Below are 21,783 nucleotides of genomic sequence, written 5' to 3' on the forward strand. Positions count from 1 at the left end.
GTGTATATATATATACACATATGTATACACTTATATACACACACAGAGCACATTTTCTTTATTTAATCATCTTGATTTTTTTGGAAGAGTTTCAGTAGGATGAGTATCAGTTCTTCTTTGCACATTTTGTAGAATTTGGCTATGAAGCCATCCAGTCCTGGGCATTTTAGGGGGAAGGTTTTAAAATTATTGATTCAATCTTACTATTCATTATTGGTCTGTTTAAGATTTCTATTTCTTTCTGGTTCAATCTTGGGCAGTCATATGTTTACAAGAATTTGTCAATTTCCTCTACATTGTCTAGATTGTGAGTGTACACTTCTTCATAGTAGTCTCTGATCATCTTTTGTATTCCTATGGTATCATTTGTAATGTCTTCTTTTTCATTTCTGACTTTTATTTGGATCTTTTCTTGGTTAGTACAGCCAGAGGCTTATCAATTTTGTTCATCTTTTCAAAAAACCAACTTTTTGTTTAACTTATCCTTGGTATTGTTATCTTGGTTTTCATTTTCATTTTATTTTTATTTTCAACAACCAATTTATATCATTCAAACAGATAGAACTGCCTTGTGCTTGTTTCAGCCTTGTTTTCTGGTTATTAAAAGAAGACCTGAACCAGATACAAATTCACCATATTTTCCTTCAAGGACACTTCTCATAAAAGCTACTAATATGCATATTTTGGCATACAAAATCACATTTGCTAAAGCTTTTTTCTCCTTAAATACAATTCTTTTTTCATTTAGCAACTGCATGTTATTATAGAGGTCAATTCATTGGGTTATAAGAGAAAAGAAACACTTATTGAAGATTCACAACATACATTCCATTATATATCGCTGTTCAATGGAATGCAAAATTAGCAAATATCACCCCTACAATTTGACCATGTAACTGATAGATTTTCCTGTAAGGAGTTACCAAAATGCCATCAAAATCTAGAGTTTGACAATTTCCAGGCCTTATCCTGACCTTCTCGATGCAAGTTGCACAAATGAAATCAGTTATCCAAGAGAAAAACTGGGATAGAAATAGGGGTTAATAGATTATGATCCTAAGTTGAAAAATACAGAGCTCTCAGTTTCCAAGATTTACCATTTTCAAGTGTCCCTAATTTTGTCCCAAGAGTGGCTCCAGCCTGGGCATGACAGCTGGCTGTAATGGGGACAGATAGCTCTTTCTTTCTAAGAACAAGATTTACCATTTGTTTTGTCTGCTCTCTCCACAAGCTCTTCCTGAAACATATCAGTGGCATAATAAATATCATCTCGTTTTCCATCTTAAGGACTTTAGTACTCAAAGGTAACTGTTTTGAGTCCTTGAAAAAAAAAAAAAAAACAAGCAAAAAAAAAAAGTGGTTTGCAAACTTTTGTCTGCAACATAACACCAAAGCCGTAGTAAAGTCAATGATAATAATAATAATAGGTACTTACTTGGGCTAGGGACTGTGCTAGGCTTCTTTTCATTCATTATCTCATTTAATATTCACAGTTCCTACATGGCTTAGTATTTCTTGCAGACCCTTTAAATGCTTACATATAGAAATCTGCCCTACTATTTCAAGTATAGGCAGAAGTTGGCAATACAAGAAAAGACAAAGGGATAAGAATCTGTCCAATTGGACAAAACAACTTCAATCCTTAAAAAGTCCTACCCATTTTAGAAACAGGTCAATGAAGCTACCTGTTATGATTGTAGGAGTCATGTCTGCTTACTGCACCTAATTTGAGAATTACAGAAAAACATTTTTAAAAATCACATATTATTCTATCACTCAGAGATAAACATTGATAGTGTTTTGATAGTTCCCAGTCTTATTCATATATTTGCCTTCTTTTTTTGCTATTTGTTTAATTTTTAAACCAAATTCAGATTATATACCAATGCAATTTTCCCATATCATTAGATATAATTTTTGAAAGATTTTAAAACACTACCTTATGTTCCATAATTTATTTAACAATTTCGCAGTTTACTGACAGATAATTTAGCGTACTTAATTATTCTATAAATACTATAATACCAAAGTATAATAATGAATTTTTGCCTGCATCTCTATTTCTTTAAGAAAGATTTCTATAAATGAGATTACTAGATCAAAAAACATTAAAAATTCTTTTTCTAGGGAGAATATCCCCATGCCCAATTCCACTACATTTGCCAACCAGTTGAAAATTATGGGGTTTTTTTTGCGTGTTTTAAATTGTTATATAATGGTATTAGATTGCATTCTTCTGAAACTCATTTTAAAACATCTTTACTCAACATATATTTATAGTTATTCTTGTTACTATATGTTGTTTTTACTCATTCTTTTTTTGCTTTTCGAAAATCGTCTCTTAGTTGAATAATAATATTTATGTATTAGCTATTGGTGAACATGTACATTTTCCTGAATTATCAAAAAGATACTATTGTAAGTATGTTGTGCAGATTCCCCTTGGCACGTGGGCCATGGGAGTTGCATGTCTTCAACTATTCTGGATGATGCCACACTATATTCCACCGTGGCTATACCAGTTTGCTCTGTGAATGAAAATCTTCATTGCTTTACAACCTCTCCAACACCTAGAATTGTTAGATTTATTTTTCCCTTTAATTTTGACAATTGGATAGATGTAAAAAGCTATGCTGTGTTGATTTTAGAAGGCATTTCCTGATTACTTTTGCAGTTGTACATTCTTTCATTCATTAATTGTCCATTTCTGTTGCTTCTCCAATTTATGTTTCTTCAGACCCCTTAGTTATTTTTCTATTGATTTTTATTTCTGATTACTTGTTTGTATTAATTCTTTTTATACTTCATATTAATTTTCTACTATGAAACATTCTGCAAATACAGGCATAACCTGAATGATGTTGCCTCGATTAACATTTTCCTGGTAAAATGACTCTTGGCTTTTAAAATCCAAATTTCATCATCTACTTTTTTTTTTTTGCCAATGTTCATGTAGCAAAACTTTAGATTTATAATACCAAACTCTGCAAAACTTTCAATAAAAGGAAATATAGGAAAATCATCAAGATATTTTCAAAACATATTCAGTAGAACATCAGAATAACATATAGATATTTTGGAAAGCAAGCTGAGTGACAACACACGAAACACCCATTTCAGAAGTTGCTGATGCTAAAAGGCCATCATACCATCAGTGTGAGCCACACTTGGCCACCAGGCACTGGAGCACATTTCCCAGTGCCTTCCCCATTTTACTTTTTTTGCTTATTGTTGAAATCCCCAAATTGTTGAGAAAACACTGAAGACAATTATAGAGAAGAAAACAAAACAAGTGAGAATAGCTACTACGTACAAAGCAAACATTTTATAACATGTTAATTGTAGAAGTCATCAAGGATATAATTTTTTTAAGTACAAGTGATCGAGGATATAATTTTTTTAAGTACAGGCATACCTTGTTTTACTGCACTTTGTTTCATTGCACTTCACAGATAATGTGGTTTTACAAGTTGAAGGTTTGTGGCAACTTTGCATCTAGCAAGTCTATTGGCACCATTTTTCCAACAGCACGTGTTCATTTCACGTCTGTGTATCACAATTTGGTAATTCTCTCAATATTTCAAACTAATTCATTATTATTATGTCTGTTGTGGTGATCTGTGATCAGTGATCTTAGATGTTCCTATTGTAAGTGTTATGGGGCCCAATATAAGATGGTGAACTTTATCAATAAATGTTTGTGTGTGTTCTGACTGCTGCACTGACTAGCCATTTTTCCCTCTCCTCAGGCTTCCCTATTCCCTGAGACACAACAAATTGAAATTAGTCCAACTAATAAGCAGACAACAGCTTCTAAGTGTTCAAGTGAAAGGAAGAGTCCCATGTCTCTCCCTGTAGATCAAAAATTAGAAATGATTAAGCTTGGCGAGGAAGGCATGTCAAAAGCTGAGCTAGGATGAAAGCTAGGCCTCTTGCACCAAATAGCCAAGTTGTGAATGCAAAGGAAAAGTTCTTGAAGGAAATTAAAAGTGCTACTCCAATGAACATACAAATGATAAGAAAGTGAAACAGGCTTGTTGAGGATATGGGAAAGTTTGAGTGGTCTGGATAGAAGATCAAACCAGCCACAACATTCCCTTAACCCAAGGCTTAAACCAGAGAAAGGCCCTAACTATATTCAATTCCATGAAGGCTAAAAGAGGTAAAGAAGCTGCAGAAGAAAAGTTTGAAGACAGCAGAGGCTGATTCATGAGGTTCAAGGAGAGAAGCCATCTCCAGAACATAAAAGGCAAAGCAGGAAGTGCTTATATAGATGCTGCAGCAAGTTATCCAGAAGATCTAGCTAAGACAGCTAATGAAGGTGGCTACACTAAACAGCAGATTTTTTTTTTTTTTGAAACATAGTCTCACTCTGTCGCCAGGGCTGGAGTGCAATGGTGCGATCTCAGCTCACTGCAACCTCCGCCTCCTGGGTTCAAGCAATTCTCCTGCCTCAGCCTCCCAAGTACCTGGGATTACAGGTGCCCACCACTACGCCCTGCTAATTTTTTGTATTTTTAGTAGAGACACGGTTTCCCCATGTTGGCTAGGCTGGTCTCGAACTCCTGACCTCATTATTTGCCTGCCTCGGCCTCCCAAAATGCTGGGATTACAGGGGTAAGCCACCACGCCCGGCCAAAGGCAGATTTTCAAGAGAGATGAAACAGCCCTCTGTTGGAAGAAGATGCCATCTAGGATTTTCCTAGCTAGAGAGGAGAAGTCAATACCTGGCTTCAAATCTTCAAAGAACAGGCTGATTCTTTTGTTAGCTGCTAACGCAGCTGGTGACTTTAAGTTGAAGCCAATGCTCATTGACCATTCTGAAAATGCTAAGGCCCTTAAGAATGATACTACACCAACTCTTCATGTTCTCTGAAAAGAAACAAGAAAGCCTGGATGACAGTACATCTGTTTATAGTATGGTTTACTGAATATTTTAAGCCCTGTCTTGAGACCTATTGCTCAGAAAAAAGATTCCTTTCAAAATATTACTGCTCACTGAAAATGTACCTGGTCACCCAAGAGTTCTGATGGAGACGTAAAAGGAAATGAATGTTGTTTTCATGCCTGCCAACACAGCATCCATTCTGCAGCCCATGGGTGAAGGAGTAATTTTGACTTTCAAGTCTCATTATTTAAGAAATACATTTGTAAGACTATACATAGTGATTTATCAGATTGATCTGGGCAAAGTAAAATGAAAACCTTCTGGAAAGGATTCACCATTCTGGATGTCATTGAGAACATTCATGATTTATGGGAGGACAACAAAATATTAACATGAAAAGGTGTTTGGGAGAAGTTGATTCCAACTCTCATGGATGACTTTGAGGGGTTCAAGACTTCAGTGGAGGAAGGAGCTGAAGATGTGGAAGAAATAGCGACAACTAGAATCAGAAGTAAAGCTTGAAGATGTGACTGAATTACTGTAATTTTACAATAAAACTTGAATGAGTGAGGAGTTGCTTCTTACAGGTAAGCAAGGAAAAGGATTTCTTGAGGTAAAATATACTCCTGAAGAAGATGTTATGAACATCGTTGAAATGACAACAAAAGCTTTAGAATATTACATAAACTTAGTTGATAAAGAAGGGTTGGAGAGGATTCACTCATTTTGAAAGGAGTTTTATTGTGGGTAAAATGCTGGCAAACAGTGCTGTATGCAACAGAGAAGTCATTCGTGAAAGCAAGAAGCCACTGATGTTGAAAACTTTACTGTTTTCTTACTTTAAAAAATTGCCACAGCCACTTCTGCCCTCAACAACCACCAGTCTGATCAGTCGGCAGCCATAAATATCAAGGCAAGACCCTCCACCAGCAGAAAGATTATGACTTACTGAAGGCTCAAATGATCACCAGTATTTTTAGCAAAAAAAATTTTTAAATTAAGATAATATATTTTTTTTATAATGCTATTGCATACTAGACTACTATAGACTGTAAACATAACTTTTATATTCACTGGGAAACAAAAAAGTTTGTGTGCCTTGTTTTATTGCAATATTCACTTTATTGTGATGGTCTGGAAGTGAACATGCAGTATCTCTGAGATATAGGTATGCCTGCATTTTAAGTCTCAGTGTGACATTATTGTTCTACTATGGTTATTTTACTGTGTTTTACTTACACTTCAAGAAATTCACTAGAGGGTTGGTTTGACATATAACACATTTTTTCCCATTTAAGTAATGGCAAACTGTCTCAAGGAAATCATTTTTGGGTAATACATCTGATCATCAGGAATCAATTAGTAACATCAAACAAGGGGTGTCTATATTTTTTTCTCAGCATGTTCCTTATCTTTTCTTTGTTTGCTTGTTTGTTTGTTTTCTATTTTACATGTCTCATTTAATCCTGGAAAAATGCTATAAAGTAGCTAGCTGATTCTGTCTTACAGATGAGGGCACTGAGATTCAGAGAGGTCAGTAGCTGGCTTTACTATCTTCTTCACTGTGGCTGCAATAAAAAATAACCACAAACTTTGTGGCTCTCACAGCTCTGGAAGCCAGAAGCCCAATATTAAGATGTTTAAGAGCAAAGATCCCTCCAGAGGCTCTAGGAGGGATTCCATTCCTTGCCACTTTCAGCTTCTGGTGGTTGATGGGACTCTTGTAATAGCATTTAGGGCTCCCAAAATAATCCAGGATAATTTCCTCATCTCAAGATCCTCAATTTAATCATATCTGCAAGGACCATTTTTTTGCAAACAAGGTCACATTCACAAGCTCTAGAAATTTGATGTGGATACGTTTGCAGAGCCAATATTCAACTTGGCACACTCACCGAAGGCCACATAGCAGAATACGGTGTCAAGTCCAGATATAGGAGTTCCAGACTCCAGAGTTCATGTTCTTTCCACTCCATGTGCGGTTTTCCATCACATTGTGTGACCTGTCGTCTCCATCCCTCCTCACACCTCAGATTCCCTTAGTCTTCCCAACCTCAGAGTGAGGTTAATACTCTGTTCTCTCCGTGCCAGGGTCTCTTCCAAGGAGAGTATTCAAGGGCTGTGCCACCCCTTTACAAATTCCATTGCACATCCGTGACTTCCTTTCCAATACCCAGTTTCCTGAGTCTAGTTCACAAACTAGATCACCAAAGCAAGCTTCCTGGGAGTAAATATTACATCTTTCCCATTCATATTAGTTTCTCAAAAGTGCTCAAGAGCCTGAAGAATGACAGAAGAGAAATGCTAAAGATTGAAGGAGTTCAGAACACAATACTCCAAAATATGTTGCTCTAGTATATTGACTATTTTGAGCTTAAAGACACTTGGAAAAACAGCAGATACAAGAAATATACTCTGAGCTTTCTTCTTTTCCTTAGAAATAGGAGATAAGTTGTCCTCCCTATGCCAGAGGGAAAGTAGCGTTCTTATCATCAAAGACGAGAAGTTGATGCTGAGAGAAATCTGAACAAACACACCTTATTAAAGTAACCCTTATCTTCCTAGTTACTTCTCTACCCAATTAACCTCCCTAGCCCAAGCCCGTTGGCTTTGTCACATACTCACAATTTTCTATTCCTTTCCCAATTCAGTACATAAGTGTTCAACTTTTAACTCTGTCTTTGGGTTTCATTTCCTTAAGAGGGCTCTTGTGCTCACATAAAAATTGAATGAATTAAATTTGTATGCTTTTCTCCTGCTGATCTGTCTTATGTCAATTCAATCCTCAGGCCGAGCTAAAAAACCCTAAGAGAGAAAATTTGGCCTCCCCTACAATGTCATCCTCTTTCTTTTTTCTGGACCTTCTATCTGCTGCTACTTAAGATACTAAAATGGACAGGAGAAAGAAAGCAACCATGTTATGTCTTCTGGATTGGCCTGGTACACTCAGTTTGAAGGTTACTCGAAGCCAGCTTGCTTTTTGTCGAGAGATTGCTTGATCTGGAGCCATAGAGAAAATGGTGACATCTCCACCTCGTGACATATGGGCCAGTAAGGGCTTGCAAAGTTCCATTCTGCACACTTCTCTTCATTCTAAGAACGAGTATTCATTCCATTTAAACACATATTACCAGGAATTCAATCCAACCTCTCTTTTTACAGTCTACCTAGAATTACTATTATACTATTTACATACAATATGGAAACCTCACACATGTATGAATCTATTTACAAACTCCCTCTAAATTCAAGTTGTCATTGAAATTACATCTACCTGTATTATAAATCCCATAAAAATGATGCTATAGTTTTTACTTAAACAAACATACATATTCTTAAAACATTAGGAGGAAAAAATGGATTTTTATATTTATCTTACTATTTATGATTTCTTTCTTTATTTTTACATAAGGATCTGAGTTTTCATCTATTTTTTCTTGTCATCCCAAAGAACAAAACATTTTTTACAGTGTAAGTTGGTCTGCTGGCAATAAATATTCTGTTTTTGTTTTTCTGAATGCAACTTTATTTTGACTCCGTTCCTGAAGTATGAGTATCTTTGGATATGGACTTCTGGATTGGATAGTCTCATCTCCTTTCAGCACATTGAAGATATTGTTTCATTGTCTTCTTGCTTTCATAGTTTTTGAAGGTAGGTTGGCAGTATTTAACAGTGCAGTATTGTGTATATACTGTGTTGTTTTTCTCCGGCTATTTTCAAGATAGTGTCTTGGGTTTTCAGCAATTTGATTACAATGTGCCTCAGCATCTTGAACGTGTACATTTATCTCTCACCAATTTTGGGAAGTGTGTGGGGCCACTGTTTCTTCAAATATTAGGTTGGCACAAAAGTAATTGTGGGTTTTGTAATGAAAAGTAATTGCAAAACCACGATGACTTTTGCACCAACCTAATATTTTTATGACCCATTCTCTATCACCTTTCCTTCTGGGGAACCAATTACTCATATGTTAAAAGAATTATCCCATAGGAACCTGAGGCTCTGGTTGCTTTTTTTTTAATCCTTTTTAAAAATACAATCTCTGTTCTTCATGGAGAAAATCTATATTGATATTATCAAATTCACTGACTGCTTTGGTCTGCCTGTGTATGTATATTCCAAAGGTCAGCCAGAGATTTGAGCAGAATTTACACCAAAAATTTGTAATGCTCCTTTTCTGGCCCTCTTTTTAATGACATTCCTCCCTCACTTTCCAGTAGCTGGGGTTGCTCCAAACTCTGTCCCCTGGTTCATAAGGCCAGAAAGACTGAGCTTCCTACAGGAGTTTCAGCCACTCTGTGTGGCCCTACCTGTGGCTTGACCTCAGGATAATAGTCATAAGAAATTTAACCTATACTACTTCCAGGTGTCTTCAACCCCCTTTGAGAATCTTGCTGCCTTTGTTCATTCTTCAGATCCCTCAGAGAGTTTTGTTGTTGCTGTTGTTTGTGTTTTGTGAGGGTTTACAGACTACATGGGAAGCAGAAATTGTTCTTTGGGATTCAACTTTTACAAAAATCACAAGCACTCATCTCATTTGTGGCAGTGAAAGTAATATTTACAACGTTAACGTTAAATAACATACCTTGCTACAGGTTTCCAGTAAATATCTTGTATTATGCTGCGTAAGCTCCTCCTATTTCTAGCTCGTTAAATAAATATTATTTGCTTGTTGGTCTTATTTAACAGAAAAAAAAGGAGTCTCTACTTATTAATTCATTAGTTTTATTTTCCACAGACTGATTTTGTTACTCTCCTTTAATAATGAAAGTTCTCAGGGCTATTAATTTTCTGCTAAATACAGCTTTAGCCATTTAAAATATTGATGCATAGAGTTCTTACTCTCCTAACAGTTTATTACATAGTTTCCTTTCCTATTTGAATCTGGAGTTTTTAGAAAAAAATTTGGTTTTTGTTATCATTATTTCTCTTTTCCAAGCTACTGATTTTTGCATTTAAACTTTTGCTATTAATGTCTAGCTCTATTTCAGTGTAGGCAGAGCATGGAGCCTGTTAACACTTTATATTTCATAATTTAATATGGTTTCTTTGAGATATAATATATGATCGATTTTTTTCTAAATGCTTCATGGCTTCTTAAAAAAGTGTATTGCTTATTTCTAGAGAACAAAATTTAATAAATATTTATTAAATCAGCTTTGTTAGATTATTAAAATACTCTATCAATTCTGTGTTTATTTGACCCATGAAAGATCAATAAAAGTGTATTAAAGTGTCATACAACAATTCTACTTCCATCAATTTTTCCTTATATTTCTAACAGCCTTTGTTTCATGTATTTTGAGGCTGTTACCATGTCAATAAAAATTCAGAACTGCCTTATCTTCATTGTGAAGTCTATCTTAAAGAAAATATAACCTTCTTGATTGCATTTAATATTTTTATAGCCTTTGATTCTATTTCATCTAAATATTGCCAAGATTACTTTTTTTTAATTTCGCTTCTGCCTAATAAATCTTGTCCATTCTATTGTTCTTTCTTTTTTAATCTAATGAGTTACTTTGTTTTAGGTATATTTCTTCTCAGTACCCTACAGTTAGATTTTGCTTTTTAACTGAAATATACAGTTGTTGTATTTTAATAGACTAGTTTAATAAACATTTCACAATGAGATTCAGCTTTACACAATGCTTTCACATTTATGTTTGCTCTTTTCAACATATCAGGTACAGGGGAAATGTCATTCCTATGTTATGCATAAGGAAATTCAAAGCCAGATAGGTTAGATGCATTTCCCAAGGTCATTCAGGTAATATATGGCAGTGGCAAGACTTAACCAAAGGATAATAATACTAAGAAAATGGCTTTTTACAAACATATAATATCCCCTTGCTGAACATCAATATTCAGATAGACTATTTGGTCAAATTATGGTTTGTTTGTTTGTTTGTTTGTTTGTTTTTTTAGACAGAGTTTCGCTCTTACTGCCCCGGCTGGAATGCAATGGTGCAATCTCAGCTCACTGCACCCTCCACCTCCTGGGTTCAAGTGATTCTCCCGCCTCAGCCTCTTGAGTAGCTGGGATTACAGGCACTCGCCACAAGGCCAGGCTAATTTTTATATTTTTAGTAGAGTTGGGGTTTCTCCATATTGGCCAGGCTCGTCTCAAACTCCTGGCCCCAGGTGATCCACCCACCTCAGCCTCCCAAAGTGCTGGGATTACAGGTGTAAGCCCCCATGTCCAGCCATGGTCAAATTATCTAATTTTTCTTCCACTGGGGGACTTTATACTATTTATTTTTATTGCCGTAAATGATATGTTTGTAACACTGTAATCTTATTGCATGCTTTGTGTAGTTTATGCTTTACAGTTTTTTCTTTGTTTTATATACTATTGGCCCTCCTTGTCTGTGGGTTCCACATCTGTGGATTCAACCAATCATGGATTGAAAATGCTCAGTGATATGGTTTGGCTCTCTGTCCCCACCCAAATCTCATCTTGTAGCTCCCATAATTCCCTTGTGTTGTGGGAGGGACTTGGTGGAAGATAATTGAATCATGGGGGGTGGGTCTTTCTCATGCTGTTCTCCTGATAGTGAATAAGTCTCACAAGATCTGATGGTTTTAAAAACAGGAGTTTCCCTGCACAAGCTCTCTCTTTTTGCCTGCTGCCATCCACATAAGATGTGACTTGCTCCTCCTTGCCTTTCACCTTCTGGCATGATTGTGAGGCCTCCCCAGCCACGTGGAACTGCAAGTCCAATAAACGTCTTTGTTTGTAAATTGCCCAGTCTCAGGTATGTCTTTATCAGCAGCAGTAAAAAGGACTAATACACTCAGGAAAAAAAAATGGCATCTATACTGAATATGTACAGACATTTTATTATCATTATTCCCTAAACAATACAACTATTTATATAGCATTTACACTGCATTAGGTATTATAAGCAGTCTAGAGATAATTTAAAGTAGTCTGTAGGTTACATGCAAATATTATGCCATTTTATTCCAGGGACTTGAGCATCCACAAATTTTGGTATCTGGAAGCAATCCTTCACAGATACCAAGGGACGACAGTACTTGGTGATTTAGATCAGGCTGCACATTCTTTTCTCTCTCCATTGGTTTGGAAGTCATGCATCCCATTTTGTTTCTAATAGTGGCACCTGGTATATCACAAAGAATATTAATATTTGTTGAACGAATACATTTTAAAACTTTCAAATATTTAGAATATTTGAGTCTACCCCTAGAAAAATGAGAATTTGTCACAAATTTATTTCTGGACCTTGTAAATATGATCCTGGGTTTCTCATTGCTTAGTGTTAAATATTAAAGTATTAAATATTTAATGCTTATTAAAGCATTATTTTGTGTGACATATTTTCTCTTTCAAAAGCATAGTTTTACATTTGCATTCAGTATTATAATTAAAGTTACAATCACTTAAATCTCACTTTTTGTTAACTTGGTTTAATTATTAACAACCAGCCACTTCTCTGTTACTGAATTCTTTTGTTGTTGTTGTGGTTGTTATTTAGTTTTTATTTCATAATCATAAACTTTACTCTGCAATCCAGCTAGGCATGGAAGGGAACAAGGAAAACATGGAACCCAAGGGGAACTGCAGTGAAAGCACAAAGATTCTAGGATACTGCGAGCAAATGGGGTGGAGGGGTGCTCCCCTGAGCAACAGAAGAAATGGTCTGGTGGTTAAGATAAAACACAAGTCAAACTTATTAGAGCTGTCCACAGTCAGCAATGGTGACCTTCTTGCTGGTCTTGCCATTCCTGAACACAAAGCGCTCCATGGCCTCCACAATATTCATGCCTTCTTTCACCCTGCCAAAGACCACTTGCTTGCCATCCAACCACCTGGTCTTGGCAGGGCACATGAAAAACTGGGAACCATTTGCATTGGGTCCAGCATTTGCCATGGACAGGATGCCAGGACCTGTATGCTTCAGGATGAAGTTCTCGTCATCAAATTTCTCCCTGTAGATGGACTTGCTACCAGTGCCATTATGGCATGTGAAGTCACCACCCTGACATACAAACCCTGGAATAATTCTGTGAAAGCAGTAACCCTCATAACCAAATCCTTTTTCTCCAGTGCTCAGAGCATGAAAATTTTCTGCTGTCTTTGGAAGCTTGTCTGCAAACAGCTCGAAGGAGACGCAGCCCAAGGGCTCGCTATTGACAGCAATGCCGAAGAACACAGTGGGGTTGACCATAGCTGGTAATATGGGGCTCCCAGTGGCAGCACCATCTGTGAAGTCTCTGTTACTGAATTCTTAACTTCAGTTTCTCTCTCAGTTACCTGGGCAGTGGTTCCTAAATGTTAGTATGTATAAGAATCTCCTAGAGAGATTGTTAATGCACAGATTGCTACAGTTCATCCAGAGTCCTAACTGTTCTAAGCAGTAGGTTTTATAGCAATATTTTGTACCATATAGTGTGGCCAAAAAAAAAAAAATCTGATTTTTTGCTCCTTTATAAGGCTGTTTTGTTTGCCTGTGCGTGTGAAGGATTTTTTTTACTTTGCTCTTTAAAAAATTACCAAGTTGAAATGATATAAAACCCTTTTCATTAATGTTGCCTGGAGTATGGAAAGTCCCTTCAATTTTTGTTTTTTGGTATTGGGTTTTGTTTTTTGTTTGTTCATTGTGCTCCGAAGAGCTTTTATTAATCTTTCACTACTATTTGTGTCTAATTGCTTCTGCCTCAAGAACATCTGTGATTCTTACTTTGGTTCTGGGTGTTCAAGTCTATGATCTCTATTTTCTATATTTTTAATCCTCTCTTTTGTTATTTTAATTTTTATTGCACCTGTTCATTTCAACAGAAATTATCAATTTTTTTCCCCTCTTGATTTTTTCTTTTTCTTCTTTTTTTTCTCTTGAGACAGGGTCTCTGTCATCCAGGCTGGAGGGCAATGGCACAGCCACAGCTCACTGCAGCCTCCACCTCCCCAGGCTCAGGTGATCTACCCACCTCAGCCTCCCAAGTAGCTGGGACTGCAGGTGTGTGCCACCACACCTGGCTAATTTTTGCCTTTTTTGAAGTGACAGGTTTACATGTTGCCAAGGCTGGTCTCAAACTCCTGGGCTTGAGCAATCTGCCTGCATTGTCTCCCAAAGTGCTGAGATTACAGGCTTGAGGTACCACACCTGGCCATGAGTTTTTTTTAAAATAGTGATTTCTTTTCAGCTTCCGACACAGACTTCAATTGTGTTATGACATTCTGGTCTCTTTACAATATTTTCTTGACTAATCCATCTCCTTTTCCAAATAATCCTACTTTTTATAATCTAAACTTATTCTCTCATTTCACTTTCTGTTTCCTGATGCTGTTGAGGATGACAAAAAATCCCTTCAGATTTCTGCGACATATCATCTTGGGAGGTCAACATTTACTCTGAGTCTCTGAGATACTGTTCCCTTTTCCTTGTCCATAATGATTTCTTTTTATTTTAGTTTATCATGAAAGAGACAGTGTTTGCCAAGAAAGAGATGAAGATTGTCTTTATGTGTCACTTAAACATAAATCTCTTACAGCTAAATGACACGTTGGTTTACAAAACTTATATCCTAATTTCCATCCTCTAGCAGGTTTTCCACCTAGCATACCTGTTGGGATTGGCATAGACTCTTCTTGTATCACTACCTGCATCTGTGTTATGAAAAACAACAATCCCCAAGGCCCTCGTAGTTTCAGCATAGATATAGTGCTTTTACTGTGACAGATCCTGACAAATACATTTCCAAAAATATTTCTGCCCTATTTAGTAAGCAGGATAATGGCCTTCCAAAGGCGTCTACATTCTAGTCCCTAAAATCTGTGAATGTGTTAGATTACATGGCAAAGGAAAATTAAGGTAGCAGATAGAATTAAGTTTGCTAATTGACCTTAAAACAGGGAGATTATCCTCCAGTACCGGGGTGTGACCAATGTAATCACGAGGGTCATTAAATCTCAAAAACAGAAGTAGAAGAGTCAGAGCAATGCAATAGGAAAAAGAGTTGAATGGCCATTGCTGATGTTGAAGATGAAAGGGGGCCACAAGCTAAGGAATGCAGGCAGCTTCTGGAAGGTAGGAAGGACAAGGAAACACATTTTCCCTTAGAAACCTCAGAAAGGAATTCAGCCTGACTAACATCTTAGCCCACTAATATCCATCTATTTCAAACTTCTGACCTCCCAAACTGTAAAATAATAAATCTATGTCATTTTGAACCTCAAAGTTTGTGTTAATTTATTACAGCAGCCACAGAAAACGAATATATGACCATTTATTTGAGTAACCACTATTTGCATTCTTCACATGCATATGCAAAAGATGTCTTCATTAAAAGTGATGCTTCACAAAAGTACTTACATGTATAGTAATTCTTGTTCACTTTTCTGATTAGCGTTTCCATGTTTCTGAAGCAAGGGAAAGATAGCAGCCAAATGATTAAAGGTCTTCCCTCCGTTTGGCCACAGCATAAGGGAATCACCTGTTGAAATTGTTCATTCTAGTTCCACCAAACATCTCATTAGTAGAATTCTCTACAAGAATCAAAACTAGCTTGACTATAAAAACAAATTTTTAGTGGCAGTGACTTCTTTTTGGCATATATCTTCTTGAGTATTTTTATAGAAAGTTGAACCAGTTATAATAGAGGCTACTACTCCAATATGAATTTAATTTCATTCATTCTTCAATCCCTTCTTGGATAAGGTGCTGATCCACCTAAGTCACTCCCGCATGAGTGAATGCAAACTTAAGAAATTATACCTTCATAAAATGGGCATATTTTTCAAACTGTGAAAATGTTTTCTTTAAATAGGCATAACTATGGCCTATCTTAATTTCGTATAGCACTAATTTCCCTTGGGGAAGCAGTAAAAGACAATATTTTTTAAAGTTTCTCTCTATCTAGATAGGATGCTAGTAGAAGCAAGATTTCTGTATGTTCTGATATGACCAAGTAGATATTTCTCTACTCACCAGTCTCTGAAAATCCCTGTGTTTACCCAAGATTTAACTCAAGAGGCTAAAGTCGTGGGTAAATATTAAGAGGGAATTGACAAAGGCATATTAAGTCTAAGGAGTAGACTATACTTTTCTAAAATAAACACATAATTACAGAGTTAACACAGCAGCACCTTCTGCCTTGTCAGTGCTGAAGGCCCCATGGCAGCCAGTACTCTTCACTTGACCTCGTCCTGCAAACTTTCTGTACAGCAGATAAAGGCCCAAAGTACACTGTAGTTTAGTGAATAGCATAAACTCATTCATCTGTAAGTACTAGATATTACAACATCAGGCTTATCACTGGTCCTACTATAAAAATAATTTTATGCTTGCACATTGGACACAATTGTTCTGGTGGCATAGCTCTTTAGCTAGACCAGCACTGAATAGAAAGAGGCATCCTCTACTATTAGTCTGCAACAGAACCCAGCATTTCCACCATTGCAGACATCAAACTGGATGAAGACTTTTTATTCCCAGCAGGATTAAGTCAAAACATAGATTGACCTAGGAAAAGAAGCATTAGCCCTTGTCAAATAAGTATAATTACTTGATGACATTGGTTAGTACAGCTGCAAAGAATACTGAGGAAATTAAACCAGCTAATTTGGGAAAGACTAGAAAGGCAATATGAACACCATAAAAACATGGGTAAGGAACAGTAAGATGCTGACCTTTACTGTTTTCTCTGGGCATGATCCTGCCTGGCAGAGCTATGTTTAGGCTCCTCAGAAAACCCGATGCTCTCTTTGCACTACTAGCCAATGTGAAGCAACATTAAAGAAAAAAAAAAAGGAAAGAAAGAAAGAAAGAAAACAATCAGAGAAATGCAAATTAAAACCACAATGAGATATCATCTCACACCAGTTAGAATGGCGATCATTAAAAAGTCAGGAAACATTAGGTGCTGGAGAGGATGTGGAGAAATAGGAACACTTTTACACTGTTGGTGGGACTGTAAACTACTTCAACCGTTGTGGAAGACAGTGTGGTGATTCCTCAAGGATCTAGAACTAGAAATACCATTTGACCCAGCCATCCCATTACTGGGTATATACCCAAAGGATTATAAATCACGCTGCTATAAAGACACATGCACACGTATGTTTATTGCGGCACTATTCACAATAGCAAAGACCTGGAACCAACCCAAATGTCCATCAATGATAGACTGGACTAAGAAAATGTGGCACATATACACCATGGAATACTATGCAGCCATAAAAAAGGATGAGTTCATGTCCTTTGTAGGGACATGGATGAAGCTGGAAACCATCATTCTCAGCAAACTATGGCAAGGACAAAAAACCAAACACCACATGTTCTCACTCACAGGTGGGAACTGAACAATGAGAACACTTGGACACAAGAAGGGGAACATCACACACCAGGGCCTGTTGTGGGGTGTGGGGGTGGGAGGGATAGCATTAGGAGATATACCTAATGTAAATGATGGGTTAATGGGTGCAGCACACCAACATGGCACATGTATACATATGTAACAAACCTGCACGTTGTGCACATGTACCCTAGAACTTAAAGTATAATAATAATAAAAAAAAAGAAAACCATTAAAACGCTTTAGAAATATATAAAGGTAGGCCGGGTGCTGTGGCTCACTCCTGTAATTCCAGCACTATGGGAAGCCAAGACAGGTGAATCACCTAAGGTCAGGAGTTTGAGACCAGCCTGGCCAAAATGGTGAAAGCCCATCTCTACTAAAAATACAAAAATTTAGCCAGGTGTGGTGGCAGGTACCTATAATCTCAGCTACTTGGGAGGCTGAAGCATGAGAATCGCTTAAACCCAGAAGGCAAAGCTTGCAGTGAGCTGAGATTGTGCCACTGCACTCCAGCCTGGGCGACAGAGTGAGACTCTGCCTCAAAAACAACAAGAAAAAAGAAATATATAAATATTTTCATTTGTATGGGAACTTATGAAATAGTGATTAAGAGAATGGGCTCCAAAGTCAAACTGTGAGGGTTCAGATGCTGGTCTTCCCCTTGCAGAAATGTTATGTAAATTATTTATGCTTCATTTCCTACATCTGTAAACTGGGGGATAATACTGTTACCTCATTGGCTGCTTTGGGAGGATCAACTGTGATAATTCATGTAAAGCTTGTAGCAGAGTGCCTAATCCCTAACAAGAGTTCAACATAATTGCTGCTGCTGCTAGGGAGAGGCTGCAAAGCATTCTGGGTAAGAACAGGGACGCTGGGACAAGATTGTAGAGGCTCTGCCATTGACAAGCTGTAATCTTGAGCAACGTATTTAACTTCTTTGTACCTCACTTCCCTCACCTACAAAATGGAAGTAATAATAACCATTATGAGGGTTGTTGTGAGAATTAAATGAGTTAATATTTGTTAGGTGTTTAGACTAGTATCTGATACATGTCTGACAAATTATTCAGCTGTACATGAATGGTTTTAAAGCTGTGATTATGGAAAACCAAGGGCTTTGTACGGAGGAATGGAGATAAGGAGAGTGTGCAGCCCAGTCCCACTCTGTATGCAAACAAAGTAATTCTAGCTCTTTTACATATTTAACTTTCAAGCAAGATTTTCTTTGAGTAAAGGGTAATGCTGCATTAAAAGAAGAAAGGAAGGAAGGAAGGAAGGAAGGAAACCATGGCTCTATATGCATGAGCCTCATATAAAATATATCAGTACAGGTCTTACAAAACATTGAATGTTTTTATACACATTCCCTAGCAGATTTAACCAGATCAGTTTTAAGGTTCCTTCTAGAAAGGAAGTTCTCCATACCTTGAAAAGTGAATTTCAGTACATTCAAATTTTAAAGACACGACTTCCCATACTTCTTCAGGGTAAATAAAAATCTCAGTAATTCTAATTTAACATGCAAAAGCCATGAATATTCACTACAGTCAAATGAATAATAAATCACCCCTGGGTTCAAGTGCTTGCCATGCAAAATTGCCTATTTCCTAGAACATCCAGAAATCTGTTTTTAAATTGCTTTTTATTACTTTTGCTCTTGTGATGGTTGCTCTTCAAAGCAACTTGGAAAAATGTGCCATTCTCAGCATTAAGGCGATAAAGGAGAAATGAGGACAGCAGAACACGGTGCCATCCACAAAAGGAAAGAGAGTCTGTGGATCAGAGGGCTGGGCTCCGGAAGACAGTTTTTAAATGTCACCAGATAAAATTTATGAGATAAAAGGGAATGTTCCTTAGTCATCCTGAGCATTGATATCTACATGAATAATAAATCAAAAGGCTCTTTATCCATTTACTGGTAAACATTACGACCTTAGGTTGAAGATGTGATTTACTCCACTGATATCAACACAACAGAAATCCAGGGAAAGTATCACTGGACTGGCCCCAAGTTCTGGAAAATCAATGATGCGTGGGAGAACAAACATTTTGAGGGGAAGAGTATTTTTTTGAAAGTAAATATTTGTGGCACTAGCAACATGAGTGCACTCATTAAGATTTCTTTTAAAGGATTACCCTTTAGTCTTTCCTACATGGAAAACTCAAGTATACTCAAGTTATCAACTGTATAATTTGATGGAAAGTTATCCCTAGTATTTCCCCCAAATTGGATTGAATTATTAATATTTCACCTTTACAAATACATGCAGTATAATTCAATTTATATAAAATTTAAAATATACAAAACTTACAGTGATTACAAGTACCTATGCTGGTAATAAAGGTATCAATTAATGAAGGAAAATGGATACGTCAAAGGACAGGATAGTGACTACCTCTAATATGATCAGAGAGAGGGTTCAGATCAGGGAATTTTCAGAGGACTACTGGGGGTGCTAGAAATACAATGTATTGACTTGGGTGAACCTTGAGATAGGTGTTTATTTATAGTTACTCGTTAAACTGTTCATACATGTCATGTGCACTTTTCCTGTACAAATTATATTTCACAATTTTATTTAAATAGTATGTTTCATTCTGAGATGACTCTCCAATCTATTACATGAGACACACTTATACTCAAAAAGGTGTTCATTCTTTTTCTCTGAAATTCAGATTTAACTGGGCGTCCTGAATTTTATCTGGCAACTGTAAACCAATCAGAATAGCATGGTTAGATTACAAATAATATATATATTTTAAAAGACAGGAAAATAAACCACAGATAAAATGCATTCTTAAAAGTCTTAGTCATTTCATTTCATATTCTATTAATATGATACATTTGTGTTTCATGGTTTCTGACCTCCTGTGACCCCTTGTGTCCAGCGGACTATAAACATAAGTATGCTACCTAGACACAAACTAATTTACTTAAAGGAAGGCAAAGAAGCTGACCATTATAAATACAGCATGCCTTAGAAAGGAGAGTTTCAAGTCAAAAACAAATCTGGAAAAAAAATTAATTTGCTTCTTTTTTGTAAAGCAATGATGTGTCTTTTTTATGTGCATTTGTTCACACAGTAAAAGAAAAGACAATCAAATAGGTAAAATGGATGCTGTATTGCTCCCTTATACACACAAAGAATTACACATCTGTCTAACAATGCTAACCACTCTGAACGATAATTATGGATCAATGCTTTAAAAAATATCCTGAATTGCCTGCAGAAATGGCAAGGAGAATTCAATTAAATTATTTGTAAAAGCCAGAGTCTTTTTTTCCTATCCATCTGCTACTTGAAATGGGATGACCTTTCAAATAGTGCTTGCTGTTCTCAATGCAAACTCTAAATAAAGAAGTGGAGTGTGGCTTTTTTTTTCCTTTCCAGGTTCAGCATAGATACAGCATTTGTACTGACATTCTACACCACTCCAAAGAATGCAGATCTGGCTTCTAGAACATAAAAGAGGCGTTTCAGGAATATAAATCAGGCTTTTGTCCCATACCTTCAGTCATGACATTTGGCTTCTATCAGAAAGGTGTGCGGCTTCTGAGATAAGTGTTTGAGAACAAGCTACATGAAGTAATTTACTCCCTGGAGAAAAATTGCAAACCTCACCCCCAAACAAACGGCATAAAGTAAATGTGTTAGTGAAGAACCTTTTGTTAAACTACCTATGGCTGGGGAGCTAAATAGAAAAGGTCAGATATTTAAGCTAACAATGGGCTCAAAACAAACCTTCCAACAGGTCTCTCAATAGGCCTACATTATCAACTAACAACTTGCACTATTAAGACTATTAATAGTAATAAGCCATGCTTTCTTCACTGAGTCTATATATTTTTTACATTGTTTTATTGCTCCCCTACCCTTTTTAATTTTTAAAGCATTTCCAGTTTCGTCCTTTGTGTGCTTTTTTAAAAATTAGGATTTTGGACAAACTTTCATGTATTTTTCTTAATAAAAGTGTATCAAGCACATTTCAAAAAGTTCAAAAAATACAGAAATATAAAAAATAATCTATTACCACATCACCCAGAGAAATTGACTCTTAACAGTCTGGTGTTTATACTCCCATTCATCTTAATACATAAGCGTATCACAAAATTAGATGATATTATATAACAATCAAAACTAATCAACAGTTTTATGAACATCTTTCTAGGCCATAAGTAACAATCTGTATCATTATACAAAAATTTTCATTACACCTTTTAAATGTTTTATGGGTATCTCTGTGTGTGTATAGTTGTAAAATATAACTTTTAAGTGAATTTATTTAAATACCCAACTACTTATGAGTACATAGATTTACAGCTTTTTCCACTATTATAAACAAAACTGAAATGAGCATCCATACACACATCTTTGCAGTTATTTCCTTAGTATTACTTTCCAGAAATAGTATAGCTGGACCAGAAAGTATAAACATTATTAGAGCCTTTTGGTTAATATTGTCAATATGCCTTCCAGAAAGGTTACTAAGCAAGGTAGGTAGATTTCCCTCTACTGTATAATACTGAGAAATATCAGTTTTTTGGATACTTGTCAGTGTGAGAAAA

At 36.4% G+C, this 21,783-nt stretch overlaps 2 protein-coding genes across 10 annotated transcripts in view; both read right to left on the bottom strand.

Moving 5' to 3' along the window:
• FHIT (fragile histidine triad diadenosine triphosphatase) overlaps positions 1-21,783 on the bottom strand; it is a 1,502,083-nt gene that overhangs the window by 931,469 nt on the left and 548,831 nt on the right. The window lies entirely within an intron of this gene.
• On the bottom strand, positions 1,714-17,143 carry LOC129143629 (peptidyl-prolyl cis-trans isomerase A-like). The gene has a single exon (XM_054682043.2). The coding sequence runs from the start codon at positions 13,082-13,084 to the stop codon at positions 12,590-12,592; it is 495 nt and encodes a 164-aa protein (XP_054538018.1). The 5' UTR covers positions 13,085-17,143; the 3' UTR covers positions 1,714-12,589.

The sequence above is a fragment of the Pan troglodytes genome, chromosome 2, assembly GCF_028858775.2.
Source record: "Pan troglodytes isolate AG18354 chromosome 2, NHGRI_mPanTro3-v2.0_pri, whole genome shotgun sequence".
Lineage (NCBI taxonomy): Eukaryota > Metazoa > Chordata > Mammalia > Primates > Hominidae > Pan > Pan troglodytes.